At 60.0% G+C, this 21884-nt stretch overlaps 2 protein-coding genes across 3 annotated transcripts; both read left to right on the top strand.

Annotated features, from left to right (window-relative positions):
• Positions 1-8101: 8101 nt before the first annotated feature.
• On the top strand, positions 8102-14790 carry LOC311173276 (keratin, type I cytoskeletal 42; the record flags this gene model as incomplete). Its single annotated transcript, XM_084237134.1, has 8 exons — positions 8102-8593; positions 10810-10892; positions 11001-11157; positions 12275-12436; positions 12994-13119; positions 13327-13547; positions 14528-14577; positions 14696-14790. The coding sequence occupies exons 1-8, from the start codon at positions 8126-8128 to the stop codon at positions 14788-14790; spliced, it is 1362 nt and encodes a 453-aa protein (XP_084093260.1). The 5' UTR covers positions 8102-8125.
• A 2063-nt stretch (positions 14791-16853) lies between these two features.
• On the top strand, positions 16854-21789 carry KRT17 (keratin 17; the record flags this gene model as incomplete). 2 transcript variants are annotated; one of them, XM_084237120.1, is made up of 8 exons in its annotated part: positions 16854-17300; positions 18359-18441; positions 18847-19003; positions 19555-19716; positions 20246-20371; positions 20462-20682; positions 20782-20804; positions 21590-21789. In XM_084237120.1, 8 exons carry the CDS (start codon positions 16854-16856, stop codon positions 21682-21684), a joined length of 1314 nt encoding a protein of 437 aa, XP_084093246.1. In that variant the 3' UTR covers positions 21685-21789. The 2 variants fall into 2 exon arrangements, with proteins under 2 accessions (XP_084093246.1, XP_084093245.1); XM_084237119.1 differs by lacking the exon at positions 20782-20804 and having other exon boundaries at positions 21546-21789.
• Between the last annotated feature and the right edge of the window lie 95 nt (positions 21790-21884).

Below are 21884 nucleotides of genomic sequence, written 5' to 3'. Positions count from 1 at the left end.
CCATGGACTTTAATAATGAGGGGGGTCTCCAAGAGATAGAAATAACTGGGAAACAGGCATGGGAGAACCTTTACATATAGGCATATTAAAAGCAAAACAGGGCAGCAGTGCTTTGCCCACGCTGCAAGATTAAGTCCACTCTGCAGTACTTCCTTCATGGTGCGTCCCCTGCAGCCTTCATTCTAGCCGGGTCTCCTACTTCTGTGGTTCCCAAAATGGGTTCCGGGGAACCGTAGTTCCACATGGTCTCCGGGAAGTCGCGCCTTCATTTGGGAAACGCTTAGCACTTCCTGTACTCCTTGGAGAGTCACAGGCACAGCTGGGCGCTGGGAAGACAGCTGTAAAACAAGCAAAAACCGTGGAAAGGATGAATCTTGGCTTGGCTGACCAGGCCGTGAGCGCGGTTCTCAGTCCTGTCTCTCAGCACTGACTGGCCCGGCTGCTGTGCACAGGAACCAGAGCCGTTGCTCTGTGGGGTGGGCCCTGTTCCTTCCTGATCTTACCGGCCCCCTCGCTCCCTTGCTTACTCCACCCCAGCTGCACTAGCCCTTTTTCTGTTCCCTGGAAAGGAGTGCCTTGGTCTGGCCTCAGGGCCTTTGCACTAGCTGTTACCTCAGCCTAAATGCCCTTCCTCCTACATGACGGCTCCTTCCTTAATTCATTTTCTCCCTTCACAGGGGCAAGTTCCCTGTGTTTCCACGGAGAACAGACCATTCTCTGATTTTTTTTTCTTTCTTTTTTTTTTTAACAATGTCTTCTTTTTTTTTAAAATAAAGGCATGTTTTATTTATTTATTTATTTTATTTGTTTGTTTGTTTGTTTTGTTTATACAAGCACTGGGTACAGTCAGAAGCGCGGGAGGGTGAGAGAATTCACCAGAGCCAGAGCGGGGAGCAGAGCAGGCAGAAGGACCGAAGTACACTGCTGAGGGGAGCAGCGGGCGGCAGGAGAGGTCTGCGCGCCATGTGGGACCCTCCTCCGGTGGTCGGGGAGCAGCCGGGGATCGAACCGGCGCTGCAGAGGCTGCGGGCAGCTTCGCAACCCAGCGCTCAACTGCTGCGCCACCGGGGAGGCCCTATTCTCTGATTTGATTACTCCTCCTCTCTTCCGCTAGGATGTCTGCTCCAGGAGAGCAAAGATGTCTGGTGTGTCCATCACCATCTGCCCAGAGCCTAGGAGAGGCCGGGCACACAATAGGTGCTCAACTAACAGGGAGCCAATGGGCTGCCCTCCGAGGTCTGTTTCCTTAGCATTCCTGTTGCATCCCAGCGGGAATACCGGTCCAACTACAAGTCTCCCAGAGTCCCTCCACACCAGGCGCCTTCCCGCCTCTGCCTGGCGCTTTCTCACCTCATCTCCAGGGCCTGGCAGAGCCCTGCCCTGGCTTCGAAACCCAGCTTTGTTGTCCCTCCCTGTGAAACTGTCCTCAGCAGCCCCGTCTGAATGAGTCGCTCCTCCCAGGTGCTTGTACACACATACCTTTATCACTGCACAAACAGCACTGTGTTGCGGTGGACTCTGGCTCACACCTGCGCGCATTCCGGGCAGGGCTTGGCTGACTCAGTGCTGAAACTCAGTACCCGGCCCACTGACAGCCGTGCAGTGAATGGTGCTGAGTGAAGCCCAGCGTGGCTCTTCCTGCCTGCCTCCATGCAACAGGCGCCACAGGGTGCTGAGCTAGAGCTTATCATGGCTCCAGAGAGGAACAGAAAGCTGTCTTTTGACTGCAAGGGATAATTCTAGAAGGAAAGCGGATCTACCTCCAACGAATTCTAACACAAGTGAGAGTGGCTGGCACTCCATGGGCTGGGGGAGTGTATTCGCCTCCTACTGCTGCTGTAACAAAATACAACGTTAGGGACTTAGAGACACCCATCGTATTCTCTTTCAGTGCTGGAAGTTAGATCTGAAAATGCGTCTTACGAGGCAGGGCCGTACGGCTCCTGTTTGTTACCCTCTCCAGAGTCCACCCACCTCCGTGGCTCATGACTGCATGGCTGGGCCCTCTGATTCTGTTGTCGCGTCTCCTCCAATGCCAGCCCTCCTGCCTCCCTCTACAGTGGATTGTTCTCGTGTAAACTCCATGGCAAGTGCCTTGATGTCCTCCTAGCTGCAAAGTCCTTTTTGCCGGGTAAGGCACATAGTCACAGGTCTGGGGATTAGGATGGGGACATATCTGGGGTTTGTTGTTCTGCCCAGCACAGGGAGGGGAGGACACATCTCATCCCCGGGGGGTCACAGGCACAGGCCAGGCAGGGTGCCAGCTCAGGCTCTCATTGGTGGAAGGCTTGCAGAGTTTGTCATGGAAGTCACGGGGTACTGAGGCTGAGAAGGGATGTGGCTTGCCCATGGCCAGAGTCTGGATGGATGCTGTGCCCTTGGACCTGGGTTCCAAGCTGTTTTCTTTTTTCTTTTTCTTTTTTAAAGATTTATTTATTTATTTATTTATACAAGCACTGGGTACAGGCAGAAGTGCAGGAGGGTGAGAGAATTCACCAGAGCCAGAGCGGGGAGCAGAACGGGCAGACTGACGAAATACACTACTGAGGGGAGCAGCGGGTGCGGCAGGAGAGGTCTGCGCACCATGTGGGACCCTCGCCTGGCGGCCGGGGATCGAACCGGCGCTGCAGAGGCTGCAGGCAGTTTTGCAACCCAGTGCTCAACCGCTGCGTCACTGGGGAGGCCCTTCTTTTCCTTTTTCCTTTTTTTTCTAAAAGATTTATTTATTCATGCACATAAGAGCTGGGGCACAGGCCAGAGATGTGTCGGGGCTGGGGGGAGAGGATCCACCAGAGACAGAGCAGGGAACAGAACAGGCAGATTGACTGAAATACACTGCTGAGGGGAGCAGCAGGCGAGACAGGAGAGGTCTGCTGTGTCATGTGGGTTGTTCCCTGGCCGGCCGGGGATCGAACTCATGCTGCAGAGGCTGCGGATTGCTTCGTAGTGCGGTGCTTAACCCCTTGCGCCACCAGGGAGGCCCCCAAGCTGTTTTCATGATGTCACAGTCACAGATAACACACTTGATCTGAGGGGCTGTGAAGATTAGGGGTTGTGCTTCCTCCTGCCAAAACCTTCATGGACATCACACCTGAAGTGTTAGGTAAACAGTCTCCAGGACTCCTGGGTTCTGGGCAGAGGCAGGGACAAGGGGGCTGTGAAGTTCAGTGGAGGGAGCTTGCACCTGGCTGCTGGGTTGGGGCAGCGTCAGAGATGAGGGGGCACCCCGGGTGGGCAGAGTGATCCATGGAGCCCGGACCTGTGCGCAGGTGACCCTGCCCTGCTCCCCTGTTTTCCCTCTTGGAAACGTGGGACCACCTGCCTTTCCCCTGTGGCCTTGCTGCCCTGGGAGCCCTCGGCACTAAGGCCCTCGGCCTCTTCTTGCCTGTCCACACCCCTCCTCCCTGGTCTTCCCCCTGGTCTTCCCGTCTGGTCTTCCTCTGTTCTTCCATCCCTGGCGCTCCGTCTCTGTACCTCCACCCCTGGTCCTCTGCCCCGATCCTCCCCTCCTGGCTCTTCTCTCTGATCCTCTTCCTGTGACTTTGCCGCCCCCACCCCCATCCTCCTCTTCCCCTGTGTGGGCCAGGGGCGCGGGTCGTCCTGTGGTGGACCAGGCGGTCAGCAGCAAGTCGAAGAGTCGAGGTACCCTCCTCCGTGGGCTGTGTCAGGTCGACGGACACAGTGACCTTAGAGCGTTTCCTGCTCACCTGTAGAGTCCGAGGGGGCCCAGCGGCTAGCCTGAGCACGTGTCCAATCTGAGGGCAGAGACAGAGCCTCTCAGGGAGCCCCTCACCTGCCCCTGGATGAAACATGGAAGGAGGCACAAAGAGAGGGAATTAACCAGGAGCAAGGGGATGAGGTGGAGAGCAGAGTGGGCGCAGGGCCTGGAAGGCAGGAAGGAGCCCGGAGCCCCTTCAGGGTCTCTGACTTGGCACCCTCTCTCTCGCTGGAGGGTTCCTGCGTGGGAAGCTGCAGGAGTTCCCATGCGCACCTGCCTCGGCCCAGGCGCCCCTTGAGAGCGTCCTCCCTACCCATTCCCATGGCTCCAGCCCGCACCTGGCCCCATCGGGGCACTTGGACCTCAGGATCCTTCTTAGGGACGGGCCCAGACAGGGACTATGGCTGTGCCTGGGAAGGTGGGGTGTCCCGGGGTGTCTGTAGCCCGTCTTGGGTTCACCCCAGGCCGATGGTTTTCAGAAACCAGAGGGAGGTAGCTGAGCCTGCTTGTCCCAGGGCAGGGGAGCACCCCTTGACCCCTGGGGTGTGCAGGGGGCCTGCGGGAACCCCGCTTCTGACTTTCTTAATTGGGAGGAGGCTTGATGGAACCCCAGGAATGTTCTGCAGGAGCCAGACACAAATCATTAGTGGGCGGATCTGGGCGGGCGGCCCTGGCGCCTGGGGACAGGATGAGGTTGAGGAAACAGGGGAGGAAGAGTTTCCACCTGAGGGCAGGTGTGGCTGGGCGAGGGTGCATTTCTGGGGAATGCCTGGCCATCAGGGTGAGGTGGGCCGGGGCCTGTGGTGGCCCTGCCAGTGCCCTCCCCAGGCTGTGGGCAGGTGAGAGGAGAGTAGACTCGGGGTCTGTGGAAAGGAGCTGACAGGTGCTCTAGTGGCAGGGATCTGGGGTGAAGTGAGGTCTTTGGGACCCCTGAAATATTTGGGGTCCTCTTCTCACCAGCTAAAGTCCCAGCTGGGAGGCCAACCCAGACTCTGGGGCCTTCACTCCCCTGGCCTCACCCACATGGGTCCTTTCCTTTCCTGGGTCCCTGCCTCCAGCCTGGTCTCTGTCCCAACAATTCAATGAGCACTTACAGAGCACCTGCTGTGTGCAAGCCATGCCCCAGGTGGACAAGGGTGGGCTCTGTCCTGGGGGATGACAATGCTTGGGAGCCTGTAGGAGTCAAGGTCAGCTCATATGATCTTCCTCCGCATCAGCATGCACCTTTCGAAGGCAAACTGTATAGGGGCCCTCAGCTCTACACCCCTCGCCTTACATCAACATTCTAGGGGACCCTGGTTGCTTACATCCCAGTTGGGGCCTGCCTTACTCTACCTGCAAACATGTGGGCTTGGCAGCATCCTGGCAGAGGAGACCCAGGGCCTCTGGGATTCGGCAAGCCTGGGGCTGGTGTGAGCCTGGGAGTGTCTCCCTGGGACCTCCCCCTCTTGCACTCCCCCACTGTACTTGGCTCCCAGCAGTCTCTGGGGCTGACTCTCTTGCTTCTTACTCTCCCGTCCTCCATGTGGGCCAAGCTGCTGACAGCTGCGGGGGCCGTGGGCCTGGCGCTGCCCCTTCGGCTGCCAGGGGCCTCTCCCTGCCGGGGGTGGAGGACAGGCCCGGGCAGGAGGAGTCCTGGTCAAGAGGACCTCTGTGCAGCCCTCGGTGAAAGCCGTGGCCCTGGCTGTGGGCCTGCAGTGCCGCTGAGGCGGGGTGCCCTGCTGTGTCGCTCATGTGTCTGCGCTCTCCTCTCCTCACAGCTTTGTGGAAATGTCCTGCGGGGTTGTCCCTGAGGGTGGCGAGCTCTGTCCCTGCCTTCCTAGGCCTGCTGGGTCTAGTTCTGTCCTTCCACCTGGGGAAGAGGGCTGGACTGGGCCTGCCCTTTGGCAAGGATGGCCTTGCTGGACTGTGGCCCAGGCTACAGACTCACCAAAGAGCAGAGGCGCAAGGGAGTCATTGGTGTGGGGAAACTGAGGCCTGCCCACAACATGCAGCTGGTTATCTGAGGGCAGGGGACAAATAGTGTTGTTAGGCTGAGGCCTTAGTGATTTTGGAGGGAGGAAGGAAGGTTAATTAACTTGCTGTCCCTTGAAACAGGCCTCAAGACAAAGCTTGGGGCCTCCCTGGTGGCACAAGGGGTTAAGTCTCAGCATTATTAAGCTATCCACAGCCACTGCAGCACGAGTTCGATCCCACTGCTCCCCTCAGCAGCGTGTTTCAGTAGATCCACCTGTTCTGCTCCCTACCCTGTCTCTGGTGAATCCTCTCACCACCCCCCCCCCACACCTCTGGCCTATACCCCAGTTCTTGTATGCATAAATAAATGAAATAAAATCTTAAAAAACAAAAAGACAAAGCTTTGGGGGCTTTGGGAGTGGGGTGAGGGCGAGGTGTGGACCCTGGGGAGAGGCACTGAAGGGTGGGATGCTGGCTTGCCTGGCAACCTCGCCAGGGTCCTAGCTGTGTTCCAAGTTCAGTGCTGGAAGGCAGACCCTCTCTGATCTGACTGAGGACTGCCTGGAAGAGGGAAGGCAGAGGTTAGTCAGCCCCTGGGGAGAGGGGTTCCTGGGAGTGTGGCTCCAGCAGGGATGGGGAAGACCTTTATCACCTGTCATTACTATGAGGACCATGTCTGGTGTAGGCCATGCCTCTGACCCACTCCGGTGACCCCAGGTTCTATGGGTTCCCTGTCTCCCCCAAGACTGTCCAGAGTGACAGGAACTCCCCACTGATGTCTAATCTCCTGGAAGAGTCGGGTGGGCTCACCGTTTTTTCCCTCCAATTTATTTTATTTATTTATGCATACAAGAGCTGGGGTGTAGGTCAGAGGTGTGGGGGTAGGGGGAGGTTGGGTGAGAGGATTCACCAGAGACGGAGTGGGGAGCAGAACAGGAGTGTCTACTGAAATACACTGCTGAGGGGAGCAGCGGGGGAGACAGGAGAGGTCTGCAGCGCCATGTGGGCAGCTCCCTGGCCTCGGATCAAACTCCCATAGCTTCATAGTGCTGAGTCTTAACCCCTTGGGCCACCAGGGAGGCCCTGTTGGTTTTACCTTATTCCCTAGTCTTGCCTCCCCACACCCAGCAGCCCCAAGAATTCCCAGACATCATCGGCAGGACGAGCACAGATAAGGTTGGGGTTTACCCACTTCTTGCCCAGAGAGCTTCTGTCCCTACTCCCCAGGGAGGAGAATCTCCGCAGGAGGGACCACCCACTTTCCAGGTGGGAAGTCCTTTCAGCAGGCCCGCCTCAGCTCTGGAGCTCTGGCTCCATGGAAAACCCGACTCCCTCCCTGTCCCCACGTGTGGGCCCTGAGCCCAGGCCACCCGCGAGCCTGCCCATGGAGCGGGCTCGCCCTCCCTGCCCATCCCGCAGGCTGGCGGCCGCTGCAAGCTCCCCTTTCAGACAGGCCAGCTGCAGACGCCAGGGCCCTGGCAGCGCCTAAATCATTAGCGCCGCGGAGATTAGGCTGCTAATCTCATTGTTGGGCGGCAGGCGGGTACCAGCCGCCAGGATTGGGGTGGCGTTCTCCTCCAGTGCGGCAGCCCTTCCCCAGGGCGTGGTGCTGTGGCAGACAGGGAGTGGGGACCCTGCTGCACAGACCCTGCCTCTGCTGCCCCCCTGCCTCCCACGGGGACCCCAGCGAGTGGCTTTCCTCAGGTACTGGGGGGATGCGCCTCGGCTGCACCCTCTCCCTCAGCCCTGCCTTGGCTGACGTCACTGTCTCCGGGTTCTCTCTAAGCCTGGGAGGCAGGGATTACCAGCATTTGACAAATGAGGAAACTGATGCTTGTAAATTGACTTCCTGAGAAACTTGGATCTGAAGCTTTCTCCATGATGGCATCTGTTCCCTGAGATACCGGGATCCCCCTGGCCAGGGCCTGTGTCTCTTTCCATAGACTTGGGATTGTACCAAGAAAGTTGGGGGCTTACCTGGGAGAGGAGGTTACCTTGAACCTCCCACCCTCGCCTGGAGCCTAGGAATGCTGGGTGGGGGGCCAGGCCCGCCTCCAGGCTGCAGGCCTGTAGAGCCTTGTTCTGGGCCCTTTCTGACTCTCAGGGCTGGGTTCTACTGACACCCCTCAAGAATGAGCTCATAATTGCGTCTGAGGATGGAGGATCACCCTCCCCCGGGGCTGCAGTTCCAACCCCAGGTTTGTTTTTGAGAAGACAATGGACTGCTCAGAGGCCACCATGCCCAGGCCAGGCTTGGGCAGGCGAGGGCCTGGGGGTGCACTGTGTCCAGCCTGGCCCCAGGCCCTGGGCGGCTGGTACAGAAGCAAATTATATGGCTGGGGTTTTGGCTCTGACTTCAAGGGTCAGGGATCCAGCCCCCCTTTAGCCTGGCTATAAAGGGCCGCCGGGGTCTCTCTCCAGACCAGACCCTGCTCCTGACTTGTGGACACCATGGCCACCACCAGCAGCAGCATCTGCCAGTTCTCCACCTCCGGCTCCGTCAAGGGCCTGTGTGGGCCTGGCGGGGGCTTTTCTCGGGCATCTTCCATCCGTGTCGGGGGTGCCTGTCGGGCCCCCAGCCTTCTGGGAGCTGGCAGCAGCTGTGGCAACATGTCGGTCACCTCGTCTCGCTTCTCGACGGGCTTGGGGAGCGGCTATGGTGGGGGCTACACCTGCAGTCTGGGTGGGGGCTTTGGCTCCAATTTTGGCATGTCAGATACTCTGCTGGGGGGCGGCGAGAAGGCCACCATGCAGAACCTCAACGACCGCCTGGCCTCCTACCTGGACAAGGTGCACGCCCTGGAGGCGGCCAATGCCGACCTGGAGATGAAGATCCACGATTGGTACAAGAAGCAGGCCCCGGGGCCAGCCCGCGACTACAGCCACTACTTCAAGACCATCGAGGACCTGCGGAGCAAGGTGGGCCTCCCTGCCCTCTGTCCTCTGTCCTCAGTAACCTGCTTCTGACTCACTCCTGCACAACTCTGGCCCTTTGGGGACATCTCTTCTGTCCGAGGTCTACATCATATATCCATCCTTATATCCACCCTCTCACTTGCTTTGGAACCCTGTCCTGTGTCCTCACTGGCTCCAGGCCTGGAGGACATCCTTTTCTGGGGGAGCATACTTGGGGTGGGTGATGGAGGCGTGAGCAGCAGGACTTCAGAACCTTGAAGGCAGCAGATAACTCTCCGGGTGGAAAGGACAGCACAGGCCAATGTGCAGAGATGGGAACAAATCTTCTCACTATTCCATTTCCTGTGTCTGCTTCTCTGCCTGCCTTCCCTCCTCCAGGTAGCCCTCCTGGATGCATTATTCTTGCCTTTTATCTTCAGAGCTTGGAGTCCCTTCAACATCTGACCTTCAGTTTACACTCTCTTCATGGTGCTGGTGTCACTGATTCTGGCATGTTCTTGTGGCTGCCTTTGTTGTGGGTCCCTCTCCTTCCTCCAGGATGGTCATTCTGAGGGTCTTGAGGTGGGTGGGGGTGGGTGGTCCCTGAAGGAGGAGTTGTCTTCTCGCTTCTACTGGAAACTCCCAAGGGAAGGAATTTCTCTTAGTCTGATGGAGGAGACCACACACACAGACACACACTTGTGACCTCTAAGAACATGGCCTTGGCATTCTGTAAATGTGGCACTAGATCTTCTGCACAAGCCCTGATCTTGAGGGTCCTACAGTGCTGCCCCCCCACCTCCAGAGGTGGGTGAGAGGTTAAGGAGTCTGTTACCCAGGTCTGGGGGAGACTAGGCTGGGGTTGACTGCCCCTAGGGGGGACAGGCTTCTTCATTCCCTGGTGCAGAAGCAAGCCTGTGCTGCCCTGCAGGGGGCTTGGCCTGCTCCTGCAGGGACCTCCGAGCAGGGAATTCCTGCAGTTTCCCCTAGAGACAGGCTTGTAGTGCTAGATCAGATACTGGGCTTGGTCTGGGCTCAGGGAACCCAGGGGAGCCCTGGTGAGTCAGCATTCCAAGCTCTGGGGTCAGCCAGCTCTTCACCCCCACTCCCACATGCACCCCCGGAGTTATCCCTCTGAGTCACCCCCCCTCAGGGGTTTTCACAACTGTGCTGGCTGAGCCAAGCAGTTTCCTGTGCAGGGGGTGGGTGGGGGGCGGGTCTGCAGGTTATAGAAAGGCCCAATGAGACCCAGGGCCAGTACCAAACTGGCCCCGGGGGCCTGTCCCAGGCTTATTTCACAGAACTTAGGGCCTCCAGTGGGCTTTGAGGCTCAGGAGGAGCCTTGGGGCTGCTTTTACCTGCTGGGTCTCCCCACCATGCTGTCTACACTTCAGCCCTCAGCCTTCACCACCTCAAATGCCACTTCCATCAAGGCCTCCTCTCTGCTCTGTTCCCCCACCCCCACCCCTACAGCCCTGTCAAGGGGCCTCTCCTGGCACTTCTCAGGATAACAATGACTGTGCCAGTAATAATAACCACCCCTGCTCCTCCCTGATCTCCTCCCTCCAATATTCTCTTGCGAACCTCCTGCGTGACCCAGTGGCAAAAGACAACTGCACCGTAGGTTTGAAGTGGGCTGATCATAGCCTCATTAATTAATCAGTTAATCAATCAATTACTTAATTACGCAAATGTTTTAGGGGCTGACTCTGGGCCAGGCACTGTACCCAGGGCTGGAGATTCTGAAGAGAACAGGCAGACATGGCCTTGCCCCCTGGAGCTTGGGATCCAGTGGAGGAGGAAGCAACCAAAAAAGTCATAGAAAAAATTGCATCTGGGAGAAGTGCTGTGAAAGAGAGATAGGTGGGGAGGAACTGACAGGAAGGAGGGACCCATGCAAGGAATCATGGAGCACTTCCTGGAGGAGGTGGCAACCGAGCCTAGAGGTGAATTCAGTTGGGAGAGAGGGAGTGAGGTCCTGGCAGCTTGGACAGTGACCCTGCGGTGGGAGAGGTCTGCATATGGTCTCTCTCCTGGGATCATGGTTACCGGTGCCTGGGTATCATAGCCCCTTCCTCGAGGCTTTGACAGGGTCGTGAATTTCCAGCAGGTGCTCCGGTAGAAGATAGGGCCCCTATATCCCTCACTCTGACCCCCTCTCAAAAGGACTGCAAATGGGTGTGGTAGGACCTTCCTGGGCTGCCAAGGGTGTTAGTTCACCGAGCCCCGGTGTCCCTCAGATCCTGGCGGCCACCATCGACAACGCCAACTTGGTGCTGCAGATCGACAACGCCCGCCTGGCTGCTGATGACTTCCGCACCAAGTGAGTCTGCTCCAGGGTGGGTGGGGGTCTGGCCTGCACACCACAGACCCCCTGTGTGTACGAGGGGTGTCCTCATGCACCCCGTGGCTCACGCCTGCATCCCTCCAGGTACGAGACAGAGCTGAACCTGCGCATGAGCGTGGAGGCTGACACCAACGGCCTGCGCCGGGTGCTGGACGAGCTGACCCTGGCCAGGACCGACCTGGAGATGCAGATCGAGAGCCTGAAGGAGGAGCTGGCCTACATGAAGAAGAATCATGAGGAGGTGGGGGAAGCTCAGGAGTGAAGGAGAAACTGGACTGGGGCAAGCGAGGCTGGGGCTTCTGACTCCCTGGGCCAGAGTCGTGTTTTTTTGCTCCTGATCTGGTCTCTGGTGGAGTCCTGGCTCTGCCTGGAGGCCCTCAGAGGGCCCTCCTGTGGCCTGGAGGGCCCTCTCCCCCAGAGGACGCTTCCCCTGTCCCTCCAGGCGCAGCCCACTGCGTGGTGACAGTTAACTAACTAATGAGCGAATCAGTCTAAGAGCCAGCGTGCTAATTATTATAATTAATTGCAGTGGTGATAGTCATAACAACAACAAACATCTGCACTTTACAAGTGATTCACAGCAATTATCTCAGCCGATACCCAGACAGCACTGGGAGAGGGATGCTTGCTCTTCCTGGCTAGTGAGGAGACCGAGGCCCAAAGAGGTCGAGGGATTACTCCAGGGCTGCACAGGGCCTTCCCTCTGGTCTGTCTGACCCATATTGATTTATACCAAGGTCTGTCCCACCACTCTGCCACCTCCCCCTCCTCTTCCAAACAGCTCTGGGTCCCAGGGACTCCAAGGCTTGGCCCAAGGATGGGGGCCAACGACCCTGCAGGAGGACAAATGAGCTGGTGGCTTCCTTCTCAGCTGACCTCTGAGCTGACCTGAGCTGGGGGAGTCTCACCCCTGCATAGCAGGAGCCCTAGAGTGTCTCCCCTTAGCTCTGAGGCTGGTCGTATATTGAATTTCCCAGAAGGCTAATATTTCCCACGAGGCCTGGCTTGGCCTCGCTGATACTGGGCACCGGCTATATGCCTGGTGATGGGGACATGGCAGGCGGTCAGGGCAGTGGGTGAGGTTGTCCAGGCTCGGCCCCTATCATGACAGGGATTTGCCATCTCTCCTGTCCCAGCATACATTGGGGGTGGACCCGGAGTATGTATTGGGGGAGATTGTTGACTTCCACAGCCCTGCACGTTTGGGACATGGTGACATCTGCCTCACCTTCAGGCTGAGGAGCTACAGGCCTGTTTGTGTCTGTCTGTCTGTCTGTCATCTGCACCCAGCAACCCGAGGTGGAGAAGGCAGGCCTCAGGGTGGCCCTGCGTGAGCTCCTGCTCTCCTCTCTGCCCAGGAAATGAACTCCCTGCGAGGCCAGGTGGGTGGGGACGTCAGCGTGGAGATGGACGCCGCCCCTGGTGTGGACCTGAGCCGCATCCTGAACGAGATGCGCGACCAGTACGAGAAGATGGCGGAGAAGAACCGCAAGGACGCCGAGGACTGGTTCTTTAGCAAGGTGGGTGGCTGCTTGTGAGCGGGTGTGCGCCTGTGTGCATGTGTGTGCTGTGTGCTGAGCACGGCTGTCCCAGCGGGAAGGTCATCTGGAAACCAGATGGACCAAGCCCGCGAGTGAGATGCAAACTGCGAGGCTCAGAGAGGCCTCAGCACACCCTTCGCTGTGTCCTGGGGCAGACACCTGGGCCTCACCCTGGCGGGGCCTGCACCATGCACAGGTGTGTGTATTTAAGTCATGCTTAAAGCGTGACCTGGTAGACACCCTGGGCGCCTGCAGGGCCCTGGATGAGAAGAGTAAGGCCTGTGACCATTTCCAGCCAGGCCTGTAGTTCAGTGGGAGTAATGGATGCTGATGACCCCAGTGCAGGGTGAATGTGCTAAGTTCTGGCGTGGTCATAGGGGGTCTCCGTGGGCAGGTGTGTTTGGGGTTCCATGGAGAAGGCCAGGGAGGGGCTGGGGGAGCAGGTCTGGGTGGTCAGGGCTCAGCGCGGCAGCTGTCCTCTGCCCCACCTCTTCAGCCTCCCTCACCCCCCGGGCCCACCCTGCCTCCCCCTGCAGACAGAGGAGCTGAACCGGGAGGTGGCCACCAACACGGAGGCCCTGCAGAGCAGCAGGACAGAGATCACCGAGCTCCGCCGCACTGTGCAGAACCTGGAGATTGAGCTGCAGGCCCAGCTCAGCATGGTAGGGCCTCCGTCCTCTCCTGTCCTGCACCCATCACCCCAGGGTGGGCCCCACTGCACAGACCCCACTCATCCTGTCTGCCTTGGTCCTGGCCCCACATACCAGCAGCCCACAGCCCCACACAAGCTGGAGCCCTTCTCTGCATGCTGTGCTACGGGGAAGGGTCCCAGCTTGGTCTTACCCAGCTGCCTTCACATTGGTCCACAGAAAGCATCGCTGGAGGGCAGCCTGGCCGAGACGGAGGCGCGCTATGGGGCCCAGCTGGCCCAGCTGCAGGGGCTCATCAGCAACATCGAGCAGCAGCTGTGTGAGGTGCGCTGTGACATGGAGCGCCAGAACCACGAGTACCAGGTGCTGCTGGACGTGAAGTCCAGGCTGGAGCAGGAGATCGCCACGTACCGCCGCCTGCTGGAGGGCGAGGACTCCCAGTGAGTGGCCCCTGATGGGGTGGGCCCAGAGCTACTCCCTGCAGCAGGGGCCTGTGGCAGAGGCATCAGCAAAAGCTGGAGGCCGCGGAGAGTTGCAGGGGTGAAACTGAGAGCACTGGCTGGGGTGTGACTTGAGCACAGAAGGTCGAATTAAAGCATCTGGACTAGATGCTCCCGGTGTCTACCCGGGAGGGGTGTGATCCTCAGGAGTTCTTAGAACCTCCACTCTGGCTGCAGGGAGAAGAGCAGATCAGAGGGGTCTCGGTGGAGCCAGGGAGGCCCTGAAGGAGGGTGGAGCGGACAGTGGGAGCAGGGGCCAGAGAAGTCCCGCTGTGTGGTGGGGGAGGGCAGCGAGGGACGGGAGTGTGCAAGCAGGTGTGTTACAGCTGAATGCAGCAGGGCTGGAGTGTGGGGCGAGCATGGCTCTCCGGGGGCTCGGTGGATGTTGAGTGAGCGCATGGAGTGGGTAATGCCTGGGTTTCTGGCTCCGGGGACTGGTTGGAGACCTCGTTACCCGGGTTGGCGGTGCTCTGGTTTAGAATTGGGAGGGCTGATGGGGCCCGGCCATAAAGGTGCTGACAGTGTCCTGGAGTCGCCGTGGTTAGTTATGTAATCCTGCATTTTGCTCTCTGATGATGGGGAAGTCCATCTGTAGTCCAGCCACAGCCTCTCCTGCTTTAACTGAGTTGGTTTGTTGGGCCCTTTAGGATATGGAAAATCCGCTTGCTCAGCTTCTTGTAAATCCCTGGTTAGCCACAAGTGCCTCTGGCCTAGGATTGGGATGTCCTCTTTCCTTGTTTCTTCTTCCTGTCTCACTGGGCCCTTTGATTCTTGTGGTGGACATTCTTCGCTGTGATTTCTCTCTGGTTTGGGAGGGACCTCTTCCCAAACCTCCCCAGCCATGCCTCTTCCCAGTAGGGAGCCCCGGGGGGCTGGGTTCCACCTGCATCCCTGGGCTGACCGGTCCTTTTTCCCTGCAGCCTGGCCACCCAGTACTCCTCGTCCTTGGCCTCACAGCCCACCCGAGAAGGTAAGAGCCTGCCCGATCCTGCCTGGCGGGCAGTGGGGGGAGGCCGAGGACCTTCCCAGTGGGAGACTGGGGGAGGGCCTTGGCCTGAGTTTGCTTGTGTTTCCTCCACTGCCCGCAGCGGTGACCAGCCGCCAGGTGCGCACCATCGTGGAGGAGATGCAGGATGGCAAGGTGGTCTCCTCCCGCGAGCAGGTCCACCGCTCCACCCACTGAAGCCCTTCCCGCCTGCAACTGCCCAGCCTCGAGGGCCAAGGGCCGCCCTCGCTTCCAGCTCCTAGCTTCCAGCCCCCAGCATGCCACCGCCACACCCCAAGTGCCTGACTGCACCCCCGGCCAGGAGCTGTGGCCTTTCTGTCCCTGTAGCCCTCACAACGGGCCTCCTGGGTTTGCCTCAGTGACTGCTATTAAAGCTTTGCCTGAAGTTTCATGCCTGGTGTGATCTGCTTGGTTGTCGACTCAGGGCAGTGTGGAGGGAGGGGTGGGGGGAGGGGAGAGTGTTTGTCACCTGCCAACCTGGGCCCCACCTGTCTGGGCCCTCGGGAGGACCCTGGAGGGAGGCAAGGAGAGAGCGTGGGGAGTTGGGACATACGTCTGGCTGGGAAAGCTCCTAAGAATCAGCCCCTGGGTCTCCATTGCCAGGGCTGGTCCCTGGGAGGGCTCCACAGGTTTTCCTGGGAGCCACACCTGTTACAGACATTGCCCTGCCTCAGCCAGGGCGGGCCCAGGTTCAGGATCAGAGGGAGAAGGGCTGGGCGGGGGGCTTTCCGAAGGAGCAGTCCAGAGCGCTGATGGGGAGAGGAGGTGGCAGCCGCACAGGCACAGTCAGCGCAGGAAACCAGACCGGCTCTGCCCGGCCGGGGGTGTGTGCGGGGCGGGGTGGCGGCGGTGCCTGTGAGCGTGGGGGGCGTCCTGTTTGCTTTGGTGGCTTGGCAGCAGCTGGGCTATTGGGGAATCTCTCTCAGCTGCTGGCAGGGGCTGTCTGGGCCTGCCTGGAAAGGGGAAGCCACCGGCAGTCTGAGACACGACCGCATTCCGCCCAGCGGGCCTGCTGAGACCCCGACCCAGGCTGGCTGGGCGGGGCTGTGGGCGGGCTCCAGCCCCCCCAGGGGCCTGGTCCGGTGGAGACTCCAGAGGAGGCTGGAAGCAGGGGACTGACTTGGGGGGGTGTCTCAGGAAGACCTGGCCCAGTGTCCTTTAGGGTTCCCAGCAGGACCTGCAGTAAAGGTCCCCACCTTGGGACACCGTGGGGGGAAGAGGGGGAGCGGTTGAAGGAAGTGGAAGGGGCATGCCCCTCACATCTCTTTCGGTTCCCCGTGGACCTCCCCTCCCAGCCTGCCATTTCCTATCCTCAAGTGAAGCTCCTTTTCTGCCTGCCCTAGCCCAGTACTTGTAGGAGGGAGGTGGGGAAGGCTCAAGAGGAGGCTGGCTCACCAGTGGGTCCCAGGGATGGGGCAGGGCAGTCAACTGACCAGATGGGATCAGCCTCTGGAGGGTCTCCTGGGTGATGGGGCTCTGCAGAGGGGGCCAGGGCACCCAGCACCCCGAGGACTACGGGTGCTGTGGCATGGAGGGGTGAAGGAGGCAGCCCTGCCGGCTCAGCTCTGGAGTTAGACGGATTAGACACTGCTCCTCTCTACGCCCCATTGTCCTTATCTGTGAGGGTGTCCGTCTGAGACCTGGCAGCGCTCCTGTGTGGTGTGGTGGGCCCGGAGCTCAGGTCTGGTTTCCAAGGCAAGACAGCGTCTTGGTTCTGCTGGTCTCCCCAGCACGCAGCTCGGGGCCAGAGCCGTATGCAGCGAGGAAGCAACCTCAGGCTGGGGCTGCCTGGCTCCCCAGCCTGTTTCCCCACCAGACGCAGGGTCCAGGTGGGCAGGCTGGGGTGGCAGCTGCCTGGGAGGGCCTGGGGACGGTGACATCCTGGCTTTTCCTCTTCCCCTATTAGGTCATGGGAAAGCATAGCTGGAGGGCCTGCCTGAATCACAGGTGACAGCCCGAGACCAGAGATACGCGCATGTTCATGCCGACGCCCAGCACGGGGGTTCAGAGAAATGAGGCAAAGCCCCACTGGTGGGAGGGGAGGGGGCCCGCAGCCACCTGGGAGCTGGCAGGCGGCCAGCGGTGATGAAAGCCCAGGGGAATGGAAACCCAGGAGCGAGCCTGTTGTAATCGCTACGCCCACTTGCCGGCCTATAAAGAAGGCAGGCGGGTCCCGGCAGCAACATGCTCCTTGGGCTTCTCTCTCCTTGAACCCTCTTGCTTTGTGCCTGCCCGCCGCCATGACCACCACCATCCGCCAGTTCACCTCCTCCAGCTCCATCAAGGGCTCCTCCGGCCTTGGGGGCGGCTCGTCCCGCACCTCTTGCCGGCTGTCCGGCAGCCTGGGTGCTGGCTCCTGCAGGCTGGGGTCAGTGGGAGGCCTGGGCAGTGCCCTCGGTGGGGGCAGCAGCTACTCCAGCTGCTACAGCTTCGGCTCGGGGGGCAGCTATGGCGGCAGCTTTGGGGGCAGCTTTGGGTCTGTGGATGGGCTGCTGGCTGGAGGCGAGAAGGCCACCATGCAGAACCTCAACGACCGCCTGGCCTCCTACCTGGACAAGGTGCGCGCCCTGGAGGAGGCCAACACGGAGCTGGAGGTGAAGATCCGCGACTGGTACCAGAAGCAGGCCCCGGGGCCCGCCCGGGACTATAGCCACTTCTATCACACCATCGAGGACCTGAAGAGCAAGGTAGGACCTGCGGGTGGGTGGGAACTCGGGGGCGCTGCATCTCCCCATCCTCATTCCACTCCCTTGGGCTCCGGCCCTTGGCTGAGGCCTCGGGTCTAGCCTGGGGGCTGTCTCAGGTCATCCAGGGCAGTTTGGCTCTGGCTTGGTTTCTGGAGCCTGCCCTGGGGCCCCTGTATGCTTCATTCCTGCTTGGGTCAGCAGTCTGGCCCAGGGGCACGTGGGCATCGTGGGCTCCCTCGAGCCTCGGTTCCATTCTCATGAGCTTCCTGCCCCCTTATGGGTCTGGGGGACAGTCTGAGTGGATGCCCGAGGAGGGCGGGCCCATGAGGGGCTGGATATGAGTTCCCCTCTCTCCTTGGAGCAAGAGAGGGTTTGGAGTGATGGCGAGATGGGGGTCTCAGTGAGCTCCCAATGGCACCTGAGGGGAGGAGGAGGCAGGAGAGAGAGGGCGGGACCTTAGGAAGTGTCTCGTGTGCCTTCTTTGGGCATGTTTCTGGCTTCCCCATCCCACCTGCTGCCCTCCTCAGCAAACCTCAGGGAGCCAGACTGCCTGTTGGAGCCCAGGGTCAGGACTCACCAGGGTCCTAACTCGTGATTTGAAGCTACTCTTTAATGAGGGCTCCTTTAACCTCCTTTTGGGGAATCTCTCAGGGGCATCGTGTCCCCCAGTGTGAAAGAGGAGGCTTCCTCACATCCCCTCCTCTTTCTGGGATTCTGGGGCAGCTCCTGCCAGGGACCATCGTCCGTCCTCTCTGGGCACTCCCAACCTGCCATCTTCCCTCATGGAGGCAGACGTGTGTGTGTGTGTGTGTGTGTGTGTGTGTGTGTATGTATGTATGTGTGTGTGTGTGTAGGGTGCTAGGGGTAGGGTGCGAGCAAGTTTCAGGGCATCTGAGTCCTGCTGGTACTGCCTCTACCAACCACCACACTCAGCAAAAGGCAGGAAGGGAGGGCTCCTGGGGAAGCAGCCACATCGTGGCCTGCAGCGGGGAGACCCCCTCCAGGACCCCGGCAGATCTCCCCCCACGCAATGACCCAAGGCTGCCCCTTCTCCCCAGATCCTCACAGCCACCGTGGACAACGCCAGCATCCTGCTGCAGATTGACAACGCCCGCCTAGCTGCCGATGACTTCCGCACCAAGTGAGCCTCAGCCAGTGGGCTTGGAGCCAGAGCAGGCTGGGGGAGGAACTGGGGGCACCCTTCCCCAGGACTCCTTGATCCAGGACTAGGGGTAGGAAAGCCCTAGGTGCTGCTGAGAGCCCACCTCTAAGTCCAGGATGCGGCCCATTCTGAAGGTCCCTGGGCTCAGGAAGGTGATGGAAGAAGAGTTGGTGGGGGTAGGAGGCAGGAGGACAGAGTTAGGGAGCAGGGGGCTGTGAGGCCTGGCCCGGCGTGGTCTCCGGCTCCCACGGCTGGAGTTTGCTTCCACTCCACTCCCTTGTCATTGCTTACAAGGCCTTTGAGTCCTGGGGAAGGCAGGTGCTGGGCCCAGCCTGGACCTGCCAGTCTACGCGTCTAGACCTAATTCCCTGCATTCCTTTGCAGGTTCGAGACAGAGCAGGCCCTGCGCATGAGCGTGGAGGCGGACATCAATGGCCTGCGCAGGGTTCTGGACGAGCTGACCCTGGCCAGAGCTGACCTGGAGATGCAGATTGAGAACCTCAAGGAGGAGCTGGCCTACCTCCGGAAGAACCATGAGGAGGTGAGGGCTGGGGCAGCAGGTCAGAGAGGCTGTGCAGTGGGTGGCAGGGCTCTGGGCTGTGCCAAGGCAGAGACTGTGGGAAGAGGGCAGGCAGGTGCACCGAGGCTGGGCACCTCACGGGGCTGTTCTGTCTGCAAAGCCCCGAGTCCCGAGGTCTGGAACTGGTGTGCAGGGCAGCCCCCTCCACGTTCCACCTGCTCGATTCACTGAATCCGGAGACCTCCGGGGCCTGCAGGCCCCCTCCTGCCCATCCTGGCTGCTCTCAGGAGGCAGGGGATAAAGCAGGTCTCCCTGCTGTCCCAGTTCAAACCCTTAAATCTGGACCCTAAGTAGAAGTTTGGAAACCAGAGGGGATGTTTTGGAGAGTCCACAGTCTCATGCTACTCCCAATCTGCGGTGGAGGCAGAGCCCACACCGAGCAGGTGACAAAGTCCTTAGGAAGGTCAGCGGGCACAGGAGAGGCAGAACAAAGAGGGCTCCTAGCAGGGGCTGGAGGCTGGGAGTGAGCGATGGCAAGGCCTGGAGCCCCCCACAAACCCCGTTCTCCACAGGAGATGAATGTCCTGCGAGGCCAGGTGGGTGGTGAGATCAACGTGGAGATGGACGCCGCCCCAGGCGTGGACCTGAGCCGCATCCTGAACGAGATGCGCGACCAGTACGAGAAGATGGCGGAGAAGAACCGCAAGGATGCTGAGGACTGGTTCTTCAGCAAGGTGGGGCTGCTGGGGGCCAGAGGCCTCTCCTGCAGGTGGGGTGCAAGGTTTGACCATTGGCAATGAGCTCAGCGCTGGGGGTCCTGGGGAACTCTATTCTCAGCGAGCCTCGTGGACCCCAAAGAACAGGGTCACCAGCATGTGTAGCTGGCGCTTGGCTAGCGCTGGGGCCGGGGTTGGGGGGGAAGCCCACTGGGAGTAAAGGCAGAGGGCACAGAGCTGGGGAGGCCACCTTGATGCCAAGGAATCAGGCTACCAGGCCTGGCTGGCTCTCAGGCTTGCCTCCCACTGGTAGCGAATAAAGACAAAATTTAGCATTCCGAAGACTCCTGGCTTCAGGCAGTGGAATGTGGGGGAGAAGCAGGGTGACCTTGTTGGGGAGGGTGTCTGAGAGGCTCAGGAGTGGTGAGGAAGAGAGCTGTGCCTGGGGTGTGAAGCAGAGCAGGGAGAGCCCCAGGTGCCTGGGAGGCTGTGGGGACCTCTGACGTGAGACCCCAAGTTCACGTTGCCTTCTGTGTTTTGTCTGCAGACAGAGGAGCTGAACCGCGAGGTGGCCACGAACAGCGAGCTGGTGCAGAGCGGCAAGAGCGAGATCTCCGAGCTCCGGCGCTCCGTGCAGGCCCTGGAGATCGAGCTGCAGTCCCAGCTCAGCATGGTGGGCCCCTGCAGGGTGGCGGTATGTGCAGGGCCCCTGATGGGGCATACACCAGCCGTGCTCATCCCTGGTTCTCCCTCCCTCCTGCAGAAAGCATCCCTGGAGGGCAGCCTGGCAGAGACGGAGAACCGCTACTGCATGCAGCTGTCCCAGATCCAGGGCATGATCGGCAGCGTGGAGGAGCAGCTGGCCCAGCTGCGCTGCGAGATGGAGCAGCAGAGCCAGGAGTACAAGATCCTGCTGGACGTGAAGACCAGGCTGGAGCAGGAGATCGCCACCTACCGCCGCCTGCTGGAGGGCGAGGACGCCCAGTGAGTGGGGGAGCCCCTGGGGCAAGGTGGGGCAAGGGTGGGCTTCTCAAACCCACGTCTAATCTCCTCTGTGTGTGTGTTATTTTTTTTTTTTTGCAGCTTGTCTTACAAACCCAAAGAACGTAAGGATCTTGTTACTTGAGGTTTGGGGCTGCACGGGGTTGGGGACCATCTGCACCTGGCTGGGGGGGGTGGTATCCCCAGGACCTCCGGGGAATGGCAGCTGATTCTCTGCAGGGGTGGGGGAAAGGACCCATTTAGGGTTCAGGGTTTTTTCTCAGGGGACTCGGGAGGGTGACACTTTCTGTTCAGACAGTGGGTGAGCAGGGGAATGACCCTTACTCTGGAGAGCCTAGTCTGATAGGGAGACCTGGTCCTAGCTCATGGGGAGTTAGAGGAGTTAGAGGCCTCGTGGTCTTTACTCTCGAGACCCTGCAGATGAGCAGGAGCCGTCCTGTCTCTGGGGTCTCGTCTGTGGGAGAAAGGGAATTGGTCCTTGTCCCCAGACACCAGTCTGATGGGGCAGATAAGGTCCTAGACCTAGGGTCTAGGTGACGGGGGGACCTAGTTCTTGGCCTGGAGGTCACAGGGTGATGGGGGAGGACAGAGCATAGTCCAGGCCCTGGAGATGGTGGAGAAGCAAGATAGACCCGTTCCCCACCTGCCGGGCACCTCTCTAGGGCGGGAGGACCAGCGGCAGAACCAAACATCCACGGGGACAGAGGGAAGGGAAGAAAGGGCGAGGGCAGCGGCCAGGGCAGGAGGGCACACGTGACGTGCTGTTGGGGGACCAGCCCAGGCACTGGGGGAGACACCAGTGGCAGCGGGGGAGAAGCTGGCTCTGCTTGGGGCTGGGGGCCGAGCGAGGGTCTCTCAGCCCTGCTCACCTGGATGTGGTTTCCTGCAGCCGTGACCACCCGCCAGGTGCGCACCATCGTGGAGGAGGTGCAGGACGGCAAGGTCATCTCCTCCCGCGAGCAGGTCCACCAGACCACCCGCTAAGGACGCTGCTCCCTGACTGACTCCCGCCCCCCACCCCGCCCCGGGCCGGGAGGCAGCCTCCCCAGGGCCCCCGCGGCCCCCACAGCCTCCGGCCTCCCCGGCTCGGCCTCCCCTCTGCGTCGGCCCTGCCTGACCAATAAAGCTTGTTCACTCAGACGTGAAATGTGTCCTGGTTGTGGCCTGTGAAGTGGGCCCGTGAG

This window comes from Talpa europaea (assembly GCF_964194135.1).
Source record: "Talpa europaea genome assembly, chromosome: 7".
In the NCBI taxonomy this organism is placed as follows: Eukaryota; Metazoa; Chordata; class Mammalia; order Eulipotyphla; family Talpidae; genus Talpa; species Talpa europaea.
The sequence above is the reverse complement of the archived record's forward strand: the minus strand, read 5'-3'. Positions and strand labels throughout refer to the sequence as shown.